The sequence below is a fragment of the Gorilla gorilla genome, chromosome 22 (assembly GCF_029281585.2).
Source record: "Gorilla gorilla gorilla isolate KB3781 chromosome 22, NHGRI_mGorGor1-v2.1_pri, whole genome shotgun sequence".
NCBI lineage: Eukaryota > Metazoa > Chordata > Mammalia > Primates > Hominidae > Gorilla > Gorilla gorilla.
The window spans coordinates 35459738-35480260 of record NC_073246.2 but is presented as its reverse complement, the minus strand read 5'-3'; the positions used below and the strand labels follow the sequence as shown (position 1 = coordinate 35480260).

General features: G+C 35.7%; 1 protein-coding gene and 1 long non-coding RNA gene across 6 annotated transcripts in view; one reads left to right on the top strand and one right to left on the bottom strand.

Moving 5' to 3' along the window:
* Window positions 1-293: 293 nt before the first annotated feature.
* SON (SON DNA and RNA binding protein) overlaps window positions 294-20523 on the bottom strand; it is a 34525-nt gene continuing 14295 nt past the window's right edge. The window contains exons 5-12 of one of the 5 annotated variants that reach the window (XM_019017654.4): window positions 18489-18635; window positions 18090-18278; window positions 10514-10624; window positions 8688-8804; window positions 4329-4476; window positions 2118-2189; window positions 1892-2007; window positions 294-1413 (exon numbers count right to left, since the gene is read on the bottom strand). In XM_019017654.4, coding sequence (XP_018873199.2) covers window positions 1354-1413; window positions 1892-2007; window positions 2118-2189; window positions 4329-4476; window positions 8688-8804; window positions 10514-10624; window positions 18090-18278; window positions 18489-18635 — 960 coding nt within the window. In that variant the 3' untranslated portion in view covers window positions 294-1353. Of the gene's footprint in view, window positions 1414-1891; window positions 2008-2117; window positions 2190-4328; window positions 4477-5153; window positions 5234-8687; window positions 8805-10513; window positions 10625-17197; window positions 17989-18089; window positions 18279-18488; window positions 18636-18800; window positions 20312-20523 lie in introns of those variants that run through there. The other 4 variants (XM_019017653.4, XM_055373918.2, XM_004062721.5 and 1 more) reach the window with 4 other exon arrangements.
* On the top strand, window positions 4412-8548 carry LOC115931835 (uncharacterized). Its single transcript, XR_004068274.3, has 3 exons — window positions 4412-4494; window positions 5760-5855; window positions 5989-8548. It is a non-coding gene; the product is annotated as an uncharacterized lncRNA (long non-coding RNA).

Here is a 20523-nt window from a genome sequence, read left to right as displayed (position 1 = left end):
TTGTGAAGTACACTGAGCTGTCACGGCAAAGTAGTATTTAATGTGCTTATGGTGTGTGTGTGTGTGTGTGTGTGTGTGTGTAGGGGGGGGATTGTATAATTCATTTTTAAAATAAAAGTCCTTAAGTAGTATTTAATGTGCTTATGGTGTGTGTGTGTGTGTGTGTGTGTGTAGGGGGGGATTGTATAATTCATTTTTAAAATAAAAGTCCTTAGAAATCAAAAGCATTGGGTAAAGAAATAACAGTATCTAAGTATTTGTTCACTTTATAACCCAGAAAATAAAACACCACGTTTATTCCAGAGAAGTTTGTATTTGGGCCTTAAGCTTTTGAAAATAAAGTTTAGAGACATAGCATATGAATACCACTGTAATACACATGAAATATTCTATCGGACCCTAAAAATTAACATAAACTTTTAACTTTCTCATAGTCAACAAAATAGTGGCTGGTTGCCAATTTTATTAGATAAGTTGGTTACAGCATTTTAATTATCATTTTATGTCTATCTAGGTGTAGCTGAAATTCAAAATGCACATCAAAGTAAAACTATATCACAACTCAATGCCATACTAAATGTACTTGGCCTCTGCAATAGAATTCTAGTCAGACTTCATTTTTTACTCCCTTCTTATGACCCAAGTGGCTTTAACAGGAATGCAGGACTTAGTGCTGATCATCACACAACATACCACTTTCTTTTTAGAACCTCTACACAATTTTGAGGGGAGATGGTGGCATTAGCCCTGTGGAACAGATCTTGATCACCTCAATAACACTGGCCCATTATCTGTCCAGCAGAACCCATTGTGAAATAGTACAAGGTGCACAGCCCTTCACTGATTACAGGCAAGTGTTACAGTAGCCTAGCCATAAGGAAGGGGAGTTACATCATAGTACAAAATACAGTATAAAAGCGTTATTTAACATTCCACACTGAAGATTACTCTGATGCCTTCAAACAGTCGTTTGGATGTTAGCCACTTAAACAAATACATCACTAAGGTAAACAATATAAACATACCAAAACCCTGTATGGTTAAATACAATTTCCATGGTACAAAAATCAAAGCCTGGAGATGTTTTTACAGATTGCTTTTTACACAAGGTCTTAAATTGCCAAATATTTACAACATTAAAGAGGAAATACATTGTGATGCAGAGTAAAATTATCTGAAATGATTATTATAAAACCTCAATCTATCTACGTGAGGCACTCCTGAAGCAAGTGGCATTAGCCATGAGGTCCTTTGGTACAAGGCCCATTGCTTGAAGAACCACAGTAGCTGCTGTGGCTTTAGCATGCTTCTTATTAGGGCTGGCAAAGCTGGGCTGGTAAGCGCTTCCATTTATCAATACCTATTCAAGAAAAACATACAATTGGGCTGGTAAGGGCTTCCATTTCTCAATACCTATTCAAGAAAAACATACAATAAGAACAGCATCAAACTTTAATATCTATTAGCTTTGTATTTTTTCACTAAATGCTAGAAAAATAATTTACAAAAATATAAAACCCATACTATGTAAGTCAAATTATAATCTCAACCCAGAAGAATCAAATCATTTGGGAAAAGGGACTGCAAATTAAGAGCAGGTCTCCAAATTGAGAAAAAGACTGACAAAAGTATTAAATTAATTCCCCACATTCAACTAGAAAATAACAATTGTATACTATATTTTACCCCTTTTTTTCCAATTTTTTAAAAAATAGGACATTGACAAGTCATATTAAAGCACCCTTCAGTGTTTAAAAACCCCACCACTTAACTACAAATACAAACCCCCCACCCATGAACAGAATCTTAATCCTGTGATCATGTTTACCCCTCACCCTCTAAGTCATCACATTAATAAATATATATAATTAATGCAGAAATTCATATTTACCCTAAAGAGAAAATGTTTGCGATGATCAGGGCCACTATCATGGACCAATAGAAATTCAGGTGGTTGCCACCTTCTCTTATTACAGATCTCCATCAAAGCAGACACAGGATGTTTGCCTGCAGGGGGGAGAAATACCCAGTTTTAAATTATTTCCACCAACTTCTGCAACAAATAATGAATTCAAGGTGGGATTAGGGTAAGAGGAAATTCAAAAATGTGCTCTCACCTGACAGATCTTTCATTGCAGCAGAGAAGTTCCCAGACCTCTTTTGTGCTCTTTCTCCTACTGCAACAAGACCTTTAAAAAAAATTGTTCACTAAATAAATTTCAAAGCACCACTTTAAAACAAAGATCCCTCTGTAGGAGTCTGAACCTCAAAATGTATGCCTTCAAATAAAATCAACAGATTCCTAGTACACTTGATTTCTCTATCAGTCTTCTCTTTCTTCTCTTTTACTGTTTTTCAGCATATAAATTTATATTTAATATTCATAGATCTTGGTATGAGAAATTGTAATAAATACCAAATGTAAACAGAAAACAAAAAGTTAAGTATGGCCAGGCACAGTGGCTCATGCCTGTAATCCCAGCACTTTGGGAGGCCGAGGCGGGTGGATCTCCTGAGGTCAAGAGTTTGAGACCAGCCTGGCCAACATGGTGAAACCCCGTCTCTACTAAAGAAACAAAAATTAGCCGGGCGTGGTGGTGGGCGCCTGTAATCCCAGCTACTCGGGAGGCTGGGGCAGGAGAATCTCTTGAACCTGGGAAGCGAAGGTTGCAGTGAGTAAAGAACGTGCCACTGACAGCCTGGGCAACGAGCAAAACTCCATCTCAAAAAAAGAAAAAAAATAGCTTATTGCCAAGTGATTTCTGCAGATTTACTGTCTCTTAAAAAAATAAGCTTCAGTTAAGACTCTTCCAAAAAAGGTTAGGATTTTAAGCCACCAAAAAGGTGAAAACGGTTGTCTCCAAATAAAATAGGTCCCTTTTTTCCTAGCAAACTCTCCTCTCCCTTCCTAACAAATGGGAGATGTTCTCAAAATATGAACATAACCTTTCTACATAACCTCTCTCTCCATAGACTTATTACAAAGGGGATTAGCTACATTGCTAAACCCAAACACTGCTTTCCCAATTCATATACAGGTTGAGTATTCCTTATCCAAAATGCTTGGGACCAGAAGTGTGTCGGTTGATTCCAGGTTTTCAAATATTTGCATTGTATTTAGCGGTCGAGCATCCCAAATCTGAAGAGGCTGAAATCCAAAATGCACCAATGAGTATTTCCTTTGAGCATCATATCAGTATTCAAAAAGTTTTCTGTTTTAGAGCATTTCAGGTTTCCAGATGTGGGATGCTCATCCTGTATGTTACAGGAAATTTTTCAACCTTTGCTAAATAATTCCATGCTAATATAAGCTTTTCTAAACCTATCCTAGGAAATCTGTGGTTCTCTGAGAGCTTACAGTCAGGCCATGTCCCACAATTCCAAGGACAATGCTTCCTGAAATTGTACAATACTTAACATCAAAGTATTTGGTGCAGAGCTAGTTCATTTCCAAATTCATTAAGACAGTTTAACTGCTGAAGTTAGCTTCAACTTACTGTTTGATTACAAAGATGAAAATAAATCCCAGTTTTACATTTGTCAGCTTTTATAAATGAGGTTTAAACAAGCTATACAAAAATCATACTGAGCTGGCAAGCCTCTCATGATTCCACTTACATTATTCCAAGGGAAGAAGTTATTTAAAAGACGCCAATTAGCTATCATCTGTGGGAATGATTAAATACTTAGCAACTACATACAAGCTACATAGAAGACACAGTGCTGCCCTGCCCAGGTATCTGAAGGTAAAAGGAAAATACAGTCAATGCTAACAGTTCCAAGATGCCTTAACACAAGGCAACAGGAAGAAGTAACATTATTGTCAGCAGCTGGTCTACTATACTCTAACCCAACTTAACTACTGAGCTTGGAAAAAAAAAGCAAACAGGGTTTATGAAATCTAGACTAAATAGTATTGTAATAGGAAATAATGAAGATGTGCTAAAATATCTAACAAAAAATAAACTAAACCCTAGAAAAAAGGATGGTTCCTTGTTAAGAGAAAATAAAATGGAAATCCTGTTTTCTAAACATGAAATCCAGTTGAATTTGGAGGTGTAATAATAAAATTAGATATATACACATTTCCATATTTAGCAACTAGCATAACAAAAGGTGCCTTTTAAAAGTTCAAACTGGTGTCTCTATCCATAGTTACATAAAAATAAGCTGCTCTGTGAACCCCAAAAGGGGTTAATGTTTTTTCTGACAAATACCTGTATATATACAAGAAGTGCCTTCAGTTCAGTATCACTGGGTTCAAAAGGATATATTAAAGGTAATGTTAAAGGAGACATTAATAAACATCCCAAAAAAGAACTTGTTACCTTTTCGGTCTGTCTTAAAATCAACTAGGATGGGTTCCTTATTGCCTTCTTTGTTTTTTCCTAATCCTTCTCCTTCTCTCCAGCCCATTTTTCTCATCAAAACGGCTCCCATTCCTCCAGTTACCGGGGCTGCTCTTAAGAACTGATCCTATCCAAAGAAAGAAAGGTAAAATGTCCCCATTTTACAGTTAGAACTTGGTGACAGATTCATTGTTTACTTTCTAAAAAGAGGAATCTTACTTTACTTCTAGATCTGTTATAGCAATTAAATGTAAATTCCTCTACACTTTATACATACTGTAGTGTGTATGTTCTGATTATTTGCACATTAACGTAATAGTATTTTGGAAGTCAAATAAGACAAGTAAATGGCAGTTTTGAAACAGTAGCCCTCATGCCCCCCTCAAAAAAAAAAAAAATTAGAACACTCCTGTTTTCGTCCACTATTTAGGTTCACTGGTATCTCTTCTTAGCTTGCAAAATAAAAAGAAGGCAGTGTTAAAACAATCAATGATATTAATTGTCCCAGGTGTACCTAGTTTATGAATAAAGCCCAGAAATCACTTAGAAATAGTTTAGACACTGAAGAAGCATACTGTTGTCATCCAAAGTTTTCTTCCCCATTCTACTATAAAGCAAGTATAAATATTTTACTTAGAAAATCCCTAAAGCAGAAAAAAAAAAAAACTCTTGAAATTTACACAGTAACAAATAGAAAACAATCACATAAAATATCCTGTAAGTATGCCAAAATGAATTTGAATTCTTTTAAAACCTAGCTTGATGTTAAAAGACTTTTAAAAAACTCCTTAAATGTTTACATACCTAGGCCTCGGTAGCAGCAGTGTTGTGAATAGTACGGCTGGCACTGACCGGGGCAAGAAGACAGCTACAAGGATTTGGCCCTGAAACAAGTTTCCATACAGAGGGGTGAAAGTTCACAGGTTATTCTGTGAACAATCATCTCTCTTGTATCCAACCCACTGAACCATAATTTCCATCAAAGCAGCAAACCACTTAATGTCCTAAGATGCACAAGTATATACATTAGCATGGTCAACAGTTATTTTTACAGGTTAAGAAATATTCAATGCCTCTTATTAAAGGGCATCCATGTACATATAACAAACAGTATTAAGTTGTACTGTTGATCTTTATGGTCATTTTTTAAAAATTTGAAACATCTCCAAATCATGCTTTATTTTCCCCTTGTTACTAAATTTTAGGTTTTTATGTTCACTTACCAAATATATATATATATATAAATATAGCAAAAGTCATTAACTTATCAACAGAGAGAGTAAAAAAACTTCAGTAGCTCAGGAAATAGTATGTATTCACATCTCCTATATTGATAAGTTAATACTGAATGTAAAAAAGAAATGTTTGTATGCAGTAGTAAAACTGTATCTATCATCTTTTGTTTCCCAGCTTTGTAATTAAATGCTGGGGAGAAAACATGCCAATGACGTGTGACTAGACATTAAGTTCATCAAGGTGCTCTGATGGAAGGAGGCAGCTGTGGAGGTAAAAACATACCCCTGGTTCAGTTCCTTATTTGGTGCAGGCCATGCAGTGTAGATGTATAAAGAGAAAGCTGATGCTTGGATATTAACTGCCTTGATGCTACACACCTACAATGTCTTTTACTTACTTCCAGGTTCATCCGTCCCTCTTTTCCAGGGAACACTCCTAAAAAAAAGGGCAACTGTGCAGAGTACAATATAAATCCCCAAATAACCCAGGTTTCCAATTTTGTTTCCATTCCCTAGTATCATCATCTGTTTCTTTACCCCAGTGTGAAAAAGCTGATTAATTTAATGAGACCACAATAATAAACTGTATTTATCAGGTCACATCCAAATCATTCCATTCTAGAAATAAAAGTTCTTTTAAACCAACTACTTTAAATGTTTTACTGATTAATGAGAATACTGATAAAACTTTGCTTTTTTTGTAATCTAAAAATACACTGCAACAAACTAAAAAGAACATGGAGGATGTTGGTATTCCATGTGTTTTTTTAACACATAAGGCAGATGCTGGACTATACTAAAGAAGAGCCGAAATGATCGTTTGACAGGTTTTCTAAACACAACTAAACGTTTAATGAGTAGACAATATTTGTGATATTTAACATGGATGATACATCCTAAATTTTCAGCTGCCTAATGACTTCTACATGTTGTGGCCCATTTTTAATTTTAAAAAGTTTCTTTTTTAATTGATACTAGCATCAAATATTCTTCAGTAATTCTATACAAATGAATCTTTTCCTTTAAGTGCTACTTTTATCTATAATTTAAAATTTGGTCTGAACATATCTTTATCTCATAATTTATCAAAATAATTTGCTTCCCAAAGTATATCTTACATAAAATATAAAGTCGAAGCCTTTTTTAAAGGTGCTACTAAACATTTTAAAGTTATTTACTTAAAGTCTGTTAACTGCCTACAAGACTGCAAATACCAGAAGAAATTATTTTAGGGGAAAACCAATTGAGTCAGTAAAAGATTCACTTTTTAAAAGTTATTTAAGTTATTAACACATTTAGAAGTATACAAACATTATGGATCAGCACATCATTAGATAAAGACCAAAATTTTGTAATGGAAGCACATTCAGAAGTTTCTACCTAGCAGTGTACATGACTCTGTATTATGTGCCTATTTTAACACCCATAAGCTTTATTTCTAACTTCCTGAAATATTGGCTGAGTACTTAGCTTCAAGAATAAATAGTATTAAAGAATTAAAACTAAAGAAATAGATGTACATTTATAGTTCTTCCAAAGATGAAAGACATTTTTTCAAATATTATATAAATCACTTTCATAGTAACTATAATATAGAAGTCCAAGATTAATCCAATCTTTAAAATATTTTGCTATATACATTTTCACCCTTTATTCTAACACCAACCCTCAGCAAACTGCAGAAATTGTAATTTCTTAATGAATCTAACTGTGTACTCACTATACACATCAGTGCAACTACTTCCCAAAAAAAGGCAGGCATAATGAGTATACATGATGTTTCATATTAATTTGTTAGTAAGATCAACAAAGATAAAGCTATCAAAATTGAAATAAATGTTACAAGATTAAAATACACAAAGCAACCAATGTCTCATTTTTCAGAAATTCAGCTCATTCACTGGCACTCATAGCAACTCTCTATAGGTAACCATCACGTTACTGATTACCACTAGACACCTCAGAGACTTTGAAATTCCAAAGAGTTACTTGCCCACGATTACACAAGGAGTCAGGAGTACAACAGGATAAAGAAACCTTCCCAATCCATTAGACCACGCGGCCTCCCAGTTTCAGCACTGCTATGCTGCCAGTACTCCTGTAACAAATTTCCCATCACCCATCCAACCAAGCTTTGTCCCTTCACCAGAACGCGCTTCTTCAGAATGCCCTTCTTAGCCACCTAAGACTCCCCCAATGATGAGGCAGCCGTAGGTGGAGTTCACAGGTCTCACTGCAGAATCTGAAACCAGATGCACCTACATCTTCGTAGCACGAGGCGTCCATTCTCTCCCTTGATTTTAGGTCTTACATATCTGTTTTGTCATGAAATTAGTGGTTCTCAAATTGAGCCTGTGGATCACCAGAGGCCACTAGGGCCTAAATGGTGGTCCACAGATTAATCTCCATCCCATCCCCTTCACCACAGCCCACCCCACTCCAGCCATCCTCCCTCAGGCTTCCAGTCCCATGGCAAGATCACCACATGCAGAGCTAATACTAGGGCCTCCCAACCACTTGCTGTAACCAGCAGCTGACAACCAAAAGGTCCTGGGGCTACAGGTCACAAGAGGAGTGAGGAACGGGGGCCAAGAGATCTTACAAGAAGGCACAGGCACTAATAAAGCAGGTGGGGTGCGAGGGCAAAGGAATAGAGGAATGGAAAATTAAGGTGGTAGAGGGCTCTTGGGGGCAGTGATCCACTAAAAATAAACCTGTAATAAAGTATCCCATGATGAAGAAAAATTTGAGAACCACTGCTTTGAAATGATTAGGTTAGTAGTCCGGCAGGAACTGTGGAATATTCTGAACAGCACCTGATACGCTATTAGCGTTCAAAATAAAGTTAAATCACCCCTTCAAAAGCAGCAGTAACAATTTTTAAAATAACCTTATAAATTAGTGGCTCTTGAGCCACATTTATACATTTGCCATTTTCTCATGAATCCAGTCCGTCTTCAGTGTCCGCCCTGGAGCATATACACATAGCAAATTTACTTGGAACTTTGGTTAGTCACTGGTCTTTTCATGCAGTTTTAATAAACAGTTTCCAAAAAATTTAAACTTTCTGTTCGACACTTTCATATGTGCATATACTGTGTACCTTTTTAATCCAGGCTTGGGCACCAGTATTGGCCAACTGTTCTTGTGTCAAAACCTGTACTCCTGTACTTCCTGTGAACTGGCCAGGAATAGAGTTCAGCTGAGCCCAGGCATCAATCTGAAGAAAAGAAGTAGTCTCAGTTAACTAAATAAAATTACCTGATTAAAACATCACTGGTAATAATTCACTAAAAATGGCTGAAAAGCAGACTTAAATATTTAACTTTTAAAACATATTTAACATTAAATGTTTGCCTAAACTTTCTAAAGAAGCAGTTTGACAACATTTAGTGAATCCCATTAATAAGATTTTGAAATGTATCTAAAAGCACGGCTACTAAAAAATACAGCTGTTAATATTCTTCAAACTATCATACAGATACACTAAAAATGCAAAAAAGCGCTCATATGACAATGGGTCCCCACCCTCCCTTCCTATCTCATACAAATGTATTGTAATACATGTCATGACAGCCTGGATTCTTAATTACTTCCTTTGAGACATTTATACAGACTAAATTCATGACACAGGTTTAAAGAGTTTAAATATAGGAAACTGTCCACTTGAATACATAAACGACTATTTTTTTTTGAGATGGAGTTTCTCTCTTGTTGCCCAGGCTGGAGTGCAATGGTGCGATGTCTGCTCACTGCAACCTCCTCCTCCCGAGTTCAAGCGATTCTCCTGCCTCAGCCTCCAGAGTAGCTGGGATTGATTACAAACATGCGCCACCGCGCCCAGCTAATTTTGTATTTTTAGTCGAGACAGGGTTTCTCCATGTTAGTCAGGCTGGTCTTGAACTCCTGACCTCAACTGATCCGCCCGCCTCGGCCTTTCAAAGTGCTGGGATAACAGGCGTGAGCCACTGCACCCGGCCGTAAAACAACTTTTTAAAAAAGCTTGTATACTTTTTTTCAGTCACCAACATTTGTTGTGATAAAGATCAGCTGTCATTCACACAAATTAGATTTACTAAACACCTTGCACTGTCAGCAATGTATTTCCTGTCTGAACATGTACTTACTGATTTACCATAAAACAGTAGAAATGAAATGGAGAGGCTGTCCATTGTTAAAAGCACAGACTCCAGATTCAGATTGCTTGGGTTTGAATCCCAGTTCCCCCACTAATTAGTTGTGTGACTATGGATATCACTTAATCACTCTTTTTTTTTTTTTTTTTAGACAGTCTCACTCTGTTGCCCAGGCTGGAGTACAGTGGCGCGATCTTGGCTCACTGCAACCTCTGCCTCCCGGGTTCAAGCATTTCTCCTGCCTCAGCCTCCTGAGTAGCTGGGATTACAGGCATGCAACACCAAACCCAGCTAATTTTTGTATTTTTAGTAGAGATGGGGTTTCATCACCTTGGCCAGGCTGGTCTTGAACTCCTGACTCTTTGCCCCCACCTCAGCCTCCCAAAGTGCTGGGATTACAGGCATCAGCGACCATGCCTGGCCTTAACCACCCTTTACTTCAGTTTTCTCAGCTGAAATATGGCAACTATTAATACCTACACATTTCATAGGGTTGTAGGCACTTAGTTGTTTTTATACACCAGATTGTAAACTCTGTGAGGACAGGGAAATTTTTCTATTTTGTTCTCTCAAGAAACAGTTCCTGCCACATAGTAAACAATAAACATTTATTGAATAAATGATCAGGCCTCGAATCACTTTCATTTAAAATAAGACATTGAAAATAAGGTAAAGGATGTTACAACTCAACCATCTAGTTAGCGAAATTCTTATTTAGACATTAAAACTGGTACACTGGTGTGAGTTGGCTGATGGTAAATAATAATTTTTTTTTTAAAAAACTGCTACATACCCTTTCCTGAGCTCTATTTAACATGCTCATGGCTTCAAGATCAAATGCATTCTCACTGAGTCTTTTCTGAGCAAGTGCCCGTTCACTCATTGCTGTAGAGATGTCCACAGGCTAAGAAAGAAAACAGAGATAATTATCTCAAATTACCATAGTCCCCTAAATTCTGAAAAGTACTCATATCTTTAGTTGCTACATATCAAAAACAAAATAATAGTCTTATAATACTAATAATCTTGGAAAATAGGGAGAAGACTCAAAAAGAGAAAGTAACTTGGAAAACAGAAGAGGATTAAGATAAATTACAAAGTAATAGGGAGAAGACTCAAAAAGAGAAAGTAATCTTGGAAAACAGAAGATGATTAAGATAAATTACAAAGTATCAAACAGGACGCAGAACTGAACCCAAAATCTGACTGAATTTAGTCAATTTTCTATTATATATATATCAAACTATAATCATAGAAAGTTCCATTAAGAACTTAAAACTCGCTACTCTTCATGATTGAAAGCCATTTATAGTAAACTGCAAATTTTTTGAACTGTGGTAAGGTTATTACATTCCTTAGCAGTTTTCATTTTACTCATTAGCATAACCTTCAAGAGCAGTAAGCAAAATTACTGAATAAGCAAGCAGAAAACCACTATGATCACTCCTTTACTCATCAGCGTATCTTTAACATCTTCCAGTTGTGGACACTTTGGTCTTAAGAACCCAATTTCTTTAAACAATATATTCAGGATATAAATAAATGAACCATGTTTTCAGTTTATACACACTTATTACTTATATTAAGTATAATATTATACTATTTATAATATTTCTGTGGAAGTCCATAACATCAACTGAAACACTTTTAATTGTTTCTTTTCAAAGCTCATATTCTACCTTTTAAAACCTTATGGCAAGTGGAAGAAACTTTTTTTTTCAAAGTAATCTTTGGAGCCAATTCTTAATTTGTCAGATTTGTGGAAGGTTTAACCACAGAATGAAAAACACATCAAGATAAGTATTTGGTATTTTTTTTGTTCTAAAATTAAAAGCTCGAGTTGATTTTTATCAACTCATTTCTTGGTTTTTGTCCTCCTTTTAACATTATTATTATTTCCTAGTTACGTCACACAAGAAAATTCATTTTTGTAAAATGCTTATCTGACATGGAAGATTTTGCTGTTTTCATATACAAATAATAAGTAGACACTGCATGAACATAACAAATACGGGGAAGTCAGTAAATAGCTAACGGCTAAGGATTTTCTTCTTTACAAGTAGAGGCTAGCTGTAATTAAGACTATGTATCATGTATAAAAGACTTCTCTTAAGAATAAGACCTGTCTAGTAGAGAAGGCTGTATGACTATGAGAATAATTATAACTCATGCATAAGGATTCACAAATCTTTCTTACCTTCAGAACCCCTAATCCTCCATAATTCTTAGTTACCCTGCTAATAAACTAATATTCCTTTAGCTAACTCAAGGTTTTTCTTTAAGTATGGATTCTGATATAATGCCTTCTTAAAATGAAAACAAAATTAAACAATCCTTTCTGTAATTAAGACTGTTTATGTTAATATATAAATCTTTCTAGAGATCTATAAACAGTCTAATCAACTGCAGAATGCATCTTTCAAATTGAATCTCTCAATTGTAATTTTGCTAAGTTGATTTAAGTAAATCATCACACAAATTAGAACAATTCTAAGACCTATTAGAAATATTAATCTAAGCAAAGTGAGACTGAAACACTAAGAAACTTAGTATGTTCATCTTTCACTTAAGTCTGTTTGATTCCTGGGACTTTAATGAGAATGCAGATATTTCAGGTGAAAATTCATGTCCCCCTAGGCCTACCTTAAGATGTTTTGTCAGGTAGGATTATCAAGGTAATTTTTGAAGGCACACGAGATGCGACAAGTACTGTCTCATTAACCTTCTCACACTTACTTTGCTTTTCCTAGCAGTCTCTATAAATCTAAGTGTTAGGGTGTTTAGGCATAAATAATAGGCTTTTATTCTAACAAGGCTAAAATCTGAGGATACTGGGGAAAATGTGTCTTACCCACTATCCCAACTCCTGATCCCTAATTTCCAACTATAAATTAGCCACTAATCTATTCAGATGGCTCTAAAATATAACTTCTAGAATAAAACTAATTCTTTCCAAGTGGAAAGCAAACTATTACACCTGCGAATGTTCTTCTCTCTTAGCCTTTATTAAACGTTTAACCTAAATGCCTCACCATTTATCCCCAGAATGAAACTCTTCAAATCTTAGTGTTTCATATTAAACTCATGATTCTGAAAGGAATTTTATTATAGCAACCTTGATATTTAAATAAAATTACAACTATGTTTTTCCTGAGGTAGTAAAACTTCATTTACTCTTCAACAGACTTACCAAGGGAGCTGCAAGTTCATGTCAAAAATGTATTACCAAATAGTAATTTGACTACTGGTTTCATTTTTTTTTTTTTTTTTTTTTGAGATGGAGTTTCGCCCTTATTGCCCAGGCTGGAGTGCAGTGGCACAGTCTTGGCTCACTGCAACCTCTCGCCTCCTGGGTTCAAGTGATTCTCCTGCCTCAGCCTCCTGAGTAGCTGGGATTACAGGCATGCGCCGCCACCCCCGGCTAATTTTGTATTTTTAGGAGAGACGCGGTTTCTCCATGTTGGTCAGGCTGGTCTTGAACTCCTGACCTCAGGTGATCCGCCCGCCTTGGCCTCCCAAATTTCTGGGATTACAGGCGTGAGCCACTGTGCCTGGCCATATTTTTATTTTTAATGCGAAAACATATACTCAAAGTAGAATGAATCAAGATTATCTTAACCTCATAAAGATCCTCAAAAGTTTACATCAAAAAGCCTGTTTCCAGCCTTTCAAGGTAACTCAAGTTATACAATGAGGCATAAAAAGCCAATACAATCCCCAAAGCAGCAATGTTTAAGGGTCAAACCCGATGTTACTTATCAGTATTGAAACACTCATAATACCACAGCTACCCTTTAGAGCAGCATTGCCCAGTACAACTTCTTACAGTGATCACTACTGAGCACTTGAAATGTAACTAGTGTGATTAAAAACCTGATTTTTCAGGGGCTGGTAACTGCTGTATTGGACAATAGAGCTTTAGAATCTTAACTATCCTTTAATATTCAGAAACTGGAAATATAAGAAAGGCACCAAAATGATGGTAAAAGGCCCCTCCAAAAACTGGGAAAAAGAGAATCTTTAATCTGTAGAATACTATTACCAAGCTGTCACCAACAAGCCTTAGTTTCTACCAATACACTATAAGACTAGCATGTTACCTAATGTATAAAAATAATTCTGTAGTAATATTCTAGGTATGATAATGGGGGAAATGTTTACTGACTTTTCACCTTTGCTCTAAAAGGTGAAATTTACATAAAAAGTGTCCTGAATTACAAATCTCAGGTAAATAAAAACTGCCCAAATTGTTCACTCTCTCTCCCTCAGCAAGAAAGCAGACAACTACTTCTTATAAAACCTACAAAGGTGTCTGAGGCATAATGAAATTACCATAATGCAACTGGCACCATATAACATGCATTTCATGACCTATATTATACATTTAAGTGGGCCTTTTACATTTTTATTTCTCATTTAGGAAATTCTTCTAAATCCATTTACTCCTTTTGTTAACACAACTGTTGACATAAAAAGAACAATATTTTAAGAGACTTCTTAGAATATCAGTGAAAGGATATAAAAGAGCTAAAGATAATTGTTAGGATGGGGTTGAGTCAGATAAGGAAAATACCTATAACCAGAAAATTATTTTCTATTATTGGTAATCACAGATATCTCAAAAGCAGGCATAAAAGGAAAACTTTAATTATAAGAAAATAGACCTAAAGTAAAAGCATCTGGCCTGTATATAAAACATGATTTTAGAATATTTAGCAAATATTAAAATATAAAGAGGTTAATGCATACAAGAGCAAAATGACAACTACAAAAATAAAAGCCACAGAATGTCCCAGTTATGTGTTTGGTTGGCTTTAAAAAGTGAATTACGAATCTTTTTATTATATCATACAAAATTCTCTAGTGTATAATAGACTAAATGAAGTACAACGGGAAAACAAATAGATAACCTACTAAATGGTTCAGAGAAATTCAGCGTTAACCACATAAGAGAATCTAGGAAGAAAAGAATAACAAGGCTGTATATTACACATTCTAGCAGTGCCGGGACCTATGTGTTTAATTTCCAATTAAAATTTTCATTTTACTCCAAGTTTTCCTATACATTTAGAGCTTATAAATTTAAAAAAATTTTAATTCCATTGGGATGTGGAAATATGATTTGATAAATACAGACCAGCAAACTGCTTAACATAAAGATGATCTTAACATCTAAGCATTCACTAGACCTTAACAATACTACCTCTGGACCCCTAAAACATTTGATTGATACTAAATCCATGAAAACTCCACACTAATAGTTGAGTAGTTACTACTCCACTTATGTCAAAGATTACATCCTAATCTTCTACTCAATAAACCTCTACTAACTTTATTACCAAGAATTAATGCCCCTGAGGACTATTTTTAAAATATTAGTTTTCCAACATTTTTTTATTTCATTGTTTATAAATCAAATTCACACAAATACAGTCAAAGTTCTGTAGTCACTCCTTACTGAGGATGATGCTGGCTGGTTTCTGAGTATGAAGACGATGCTATGGCAGTACCGCACACAGTCTGATGAGTTGTTTTTCCATAAGAAATGAATTTATGCTGCTTCATCCACAATGTCTATCCATTCATACTCATGTCAGAGCATTCATATGCAAGACAATTGGTGGGATTAGGGATTACAGCAAAGCTAATTCAGCCCTCTTATGGAGATAAAATCTGTGATCTTTGCCTAAATGTTTTATGCTCAACAACAAAGAACCACAAACTCCATTTATATTTATTAAAATGAAAAAGGCATAGATAAAAATTACTATTCAGTTCAAAGGTTGACCATTTAAAAGAACTATCTCCTTTTACTCTAGAAGCCTTTATTTCAAACTCTAACAAAGAATCAAAAGGGTTAATGCTCCCACAAAGTGTTACCAAAAGTATTTCACAACATTGGTATATATAACACTAATTGTATAAATAATAAATTCATTACTTTTACCTTCTATATATACAATATAGTATATTTAGATGGTCACTAAATAACTGGAACTAAACATTTTAAATTGTGACTATTTCCTCTACACATTTTAACATTATTGCCAGGTAAAAGTGCAGATATGAAAGCAAAAGGCAATCCTGCCTCTTTGCCCTTGTATTTTGGGATTCTCTTCTTTAGAATTAATCTGTATGTTCTTTTGAGTCTAATCTTCTAAGCAGCTTAAAGAGGTTTTATATCAAATAGTTACATATATCGTCCCACAAGAGACATCATCTGCTTTATTCATTTAGGCCTTTGAAAAGAATTGTAAAATAATTTTACCTTCTAGGATTCTTCTTTGGTAATAAAAAAATTTTTTTAACAAAAAATAATAATGTCACCATTATTTGAGTACCCTTCTCTATCAACTTTTCCCACCAGATTTAAGAATAATTCTCCTCAACCTTTAATTAAAATCTGACAACTTTTGATGACAAACAAGGCTAAGGCACCACACTCAGTGTTAAGATTGAAAATGGCTGAGTACTAAATTTCAAATAAATAGACACACACACACTCTCTCTCTCTCTCTCTCAAAAAAGTGTAAGCATCAGGAGTTACTAAGCACTTTCCCCATGATTGAACCGAAGAAATTCAAAACAGTTATGCTCACTTATCTTCTCAGGAAGATCCCTTGGAATTCTGCAATATTTGTTAAGTCTTCACTTCAGTGGAAAATATTTGTCATACAGACTCTCCCTACCTATTTTTTTTTCCAACTCTTTTTTAAATGCTTAAACTGCAGGAAATTACTAAAAGCATACATATTAGGATTTCTAAGTAAGCCTGTTCAACCCTCTTATCATGGTTTCTATTCAGCTACTACAAGAAGATTAAGTCAGCTGCACATGTCAGTTAACCTTTCTCTCTTGAGATATGCAGGTAGCCTGACTGGGGGATTAACAACTCAAATGGTCTCACAAAATATTATCCAAACCAACTATCTCCCTCTTAACTGGTGATGGCATAACTTGCTTCACTTGTTGAATCCCATGGGAATACAGATTATCACCAGTAACTGTAAGTTGCACTGGCTAGTTATCATGTCCAGCTTCATTGTATAGAACTTGTTCTCTCAAAATGCTGCAGGTCAAACAAACAAAAAAAAAGTGAAAATGTCACCTGTGAATAGCTTGGGGAAAAAAGTACTGCTATCAAAAAGTTTCTGATTTGGGTTCTGTTCACTTTCTGATTTTATAAACAGGATTTATTTGTAGAATTGGAGGTGTTTACTGGAAGATGATGATATGGCCAAGCCAAGGAAGGGAACCTACAGTGAAGAGTACAGGTGTCTCTGATCTACATATCCAAGAACTGCAAGAAAAATGTCCAGATGGGCATCAGATACCTAGTCCAGTCCTTGGCAAAAGTCTGGGCTTTGGAAACCAAGGGCAAGAAGTGATGACAACTAATCTATAGTAATTAAAACTCCCACCCCCCTATTAAGACTCCACCCTCCCACATCCCCCAAGCGTGATTTTGCACAACAAGTTAAATAAAAGTAAACTGTTTATTAAAAGATACAGCAAAGGTACAGATACAGAGATACATACAAAGATACAGATATATATATATATTTACATATATATACAGTCTTGCTGTTTTCATGTGCACTATATTTAGCAGCACATTATTTAATCAGGCGGCATTTTAATGGGGTTGTTTTGACACTTGGCATTATTAAGATACAACTATAGCCCCGTGGAAATTTCAACGTTTGAATTCCACTTCTCCGACTTTTAATAGTAGCAAAGAGGGGAAGGAGAAGGGAATGGAGTACCAAGGCTGAGCATTAGGTTAAACACAAGAATTTAAAAGGGCCAAGGTAGCAAAGGGAAGGAAAAAAAATTAAAACTAAAGGCTATCTGACAAACAACCCAGAGAAACAGTAAGAAACCATCATTAAGGGCAATGGGCTATGTACCCAAGATGCTCACATCAACCTACAATGACCTTTTCCAATCCAGTTCTTGTGTTGAACCTGAGGATCTGCCCTCTCCGATCAATCCCTCCACCCGATAAATTTGCTACCACCAAAATCTAGAGCTATAGAGCCTTGAAGCAAATCGGGAAGCTAAATAGTTGTACCTTGGACTACCTTCCCACAAGTGCAGGGAGGGCCCAATGTTGGGTAGGGATGTGATAACACTGTTCTCTGCAATTCGATGCTTTTCACTTTGTGGCTTGGTTCCACAAAGTGAATTGCATCGAGTTACTGTCAAATGAGAAGCTGCGGGTTGTTTCATCTGTCGTCTAACCCGGCCCTGCCGTTTAACCCGGCCCTAAGAAGAGTGAAACAGAATCCAAATCAGATATAAAATAACAATGAAATGGCAGATTCAGGTATAAAAAAGGAAAAATACATAATATTCCTCCTACTTACCTCTGAGGGCAAATTGCTGCTGAAAACATTATCATCATCTTTGTTTTCTTCACCATTTTTCTCCACAGGAACCCATTCTCCATAAACACTATCCGCTTCTTTTTTCCGATGTTGAGATCCAGATGATACAGGGAATTCTTTTGTTAATGTTACCTGGCTTTTTGGTGGAGTTGGTTTTGCTGCAGCAATCTAAAAAATAAAGTGTTTCTTAATTAAAGCTCAATATAATATCTACATTAAATGGTTTGAGATTTTCTACATAATCTGAAGGAAATGATATTATCCATTATTTCTCACAGTATTTAAAACAAAAATTAATAAACTAAATTCGATTTGGGTTTTATTTAAATAGTTCCACAAGTTACACTGTTTTACCAATCCGTAAGCACTAATACTCACATTCAGATTGAAAAAAATAGGTTTGGGTTCACTGAGTTTAAAGGGATGATGATAAAAAGGAGGTTCTTCTTCCTCTTCATCCGAAACATGAGGTTTATTCACTATTACATCATCATCTTCTTTACTCTGTGCGATCTGTTTACATTTCTTTAAAAGTAAAAACAAACAAAAGATAAATCTTACGCTTTATGTAGAACATGTAATTTCTTAGAATCAAAACCACATAAAAGCAACTTTCAAAAGTTAAACAAGATTCATGATAGGTTACAGATACGTAACTTGGCATATTAACTACTATTTAAACACACTGGCTGGTCAGTCAGTCAACAACATTTATTGAGCACCTACTATGTGCAGAGAGAGCACTGTACTGGGCACTGTCTGGGGAATACAAAAAAAAAAAAAAAAAGTAGAAGACATGGTCCCTGCTCTCAAGGAGCTTACAATCTAGTACAAGAGAAGGAATACATATACATGAAATAATTGAACACTTTTACAGAGCAACACAATAACAAGTGCAAACTGATATAATACAAACTGAGTACATAAGTGCTAAAAGAACAAAGGTTTAAGAGAGAACAGTCAGGCAGAGTTAGAGAATCAAGGAATATTCCTTGAAGAGTTCTAAGCCAGATTTTCATAGTAAAGAACAAAGACTGGTAGGGAAAGGAGAAGTCATCCTAGTCAGGTGGTGGTAAAAAGGTGAGAAGAAACTTGGGACAAGAAGGCTGAAGACGGGGCCGAAAACAGCAAAATAATAACTGTCCTTAGCATTTTGGATAAGGAGCTTGGATTAGGTAAATAAGCAATAGAAGCGTTTACAAGGTCCTTAATTTTTTAAAAAAAGTTGTAATTCATATTGTAATAAATCTAAGTGAGGAAACAGATTCAGAAGCTTTACATTTTCCCAGATGTATGGCAAAACAAAAGATATGAAATATTTGCAACAGGATTAGATAGCAACATGTCTCTCCATAAATGTTTTGTGGGTTGAGTTTCTTTAAGGAGAACTTAGGAAAATAAGGCATAATGGAGAGGGTGCAATTGATGAGGTCTGATACATAAAGCAAAGTCAATTCCTTCCTGAGATGCAAAGGAACAGACTCCATTACCTGGCTTTATAGAAAGGTCAAGAGTAAATTTGGGTACACCTGTCTCTATACAAGCAGTAGATTTAATGACATCTATTATCAATTGAAAATATTACAATAGGATAAAAAGCTCATTTCGCCAAAAACACAAGAGTATATTAAGCTTGTAACCAAGGGGAACAGAATATATTGACAGTGGCAGGCTGGCATAAGGCTAGCCAATAACAAGTTCCAATATATGAAACAGTGTGGTATTTCTGGATCCTAGCAGCAATATTTTAGCATCTCCCCCCACCCACCCACACCAAAAAAATAGTAATAAAACAAAGCCCCAAAAAAGCCTCAATTGAAAAGATCAAACTTTTAAAAACAAAAATAAGTGTGTTTAAAATATATATGTTACTGCCAAAACCCGAACCGCAGGAAGAACTGATAATGGCCGGCCATTATCGCCAATGGCTGGTACCAAACAGCCAAAACCCGAAATGTTGATGCGAAAGAAGTTCCTTTCAGGCAATGGCCAGCTATTCTTATTAATTTCCAAGCTCCGGTGGCAAAAGATCATTTCTGAAGATTGTCTGTGTCTTTGCGTATATGCAGTATACTCGTGGCGATCAGTGAACGCGTCGTGAATGGAAACGAAACTGTAGGCGAGCTTCTGCGTGTTGCTCACTCAACACCTCCTCCATTCAAACGAACCGTCCCACTCCTCAGTCAGTTTGGCTTCTAAAACTGGAAAGCAAAAGTAATGGGAAGTAACTTTTAGCTAGCGGAGCTTAGCCATCCCGGATAATGGCCTGCTAAACAGAGCTTCTGCCGCTGCCACATCTGTATTTCGGGTTTTGGCCACTCGGTGCCAGCCATTATCAGTTCTGCCCACAATTCGGGTTTTGGCACGCTCCAGAGTCAACATCACTGGAATAATCCATTTAAGAATGAAAACA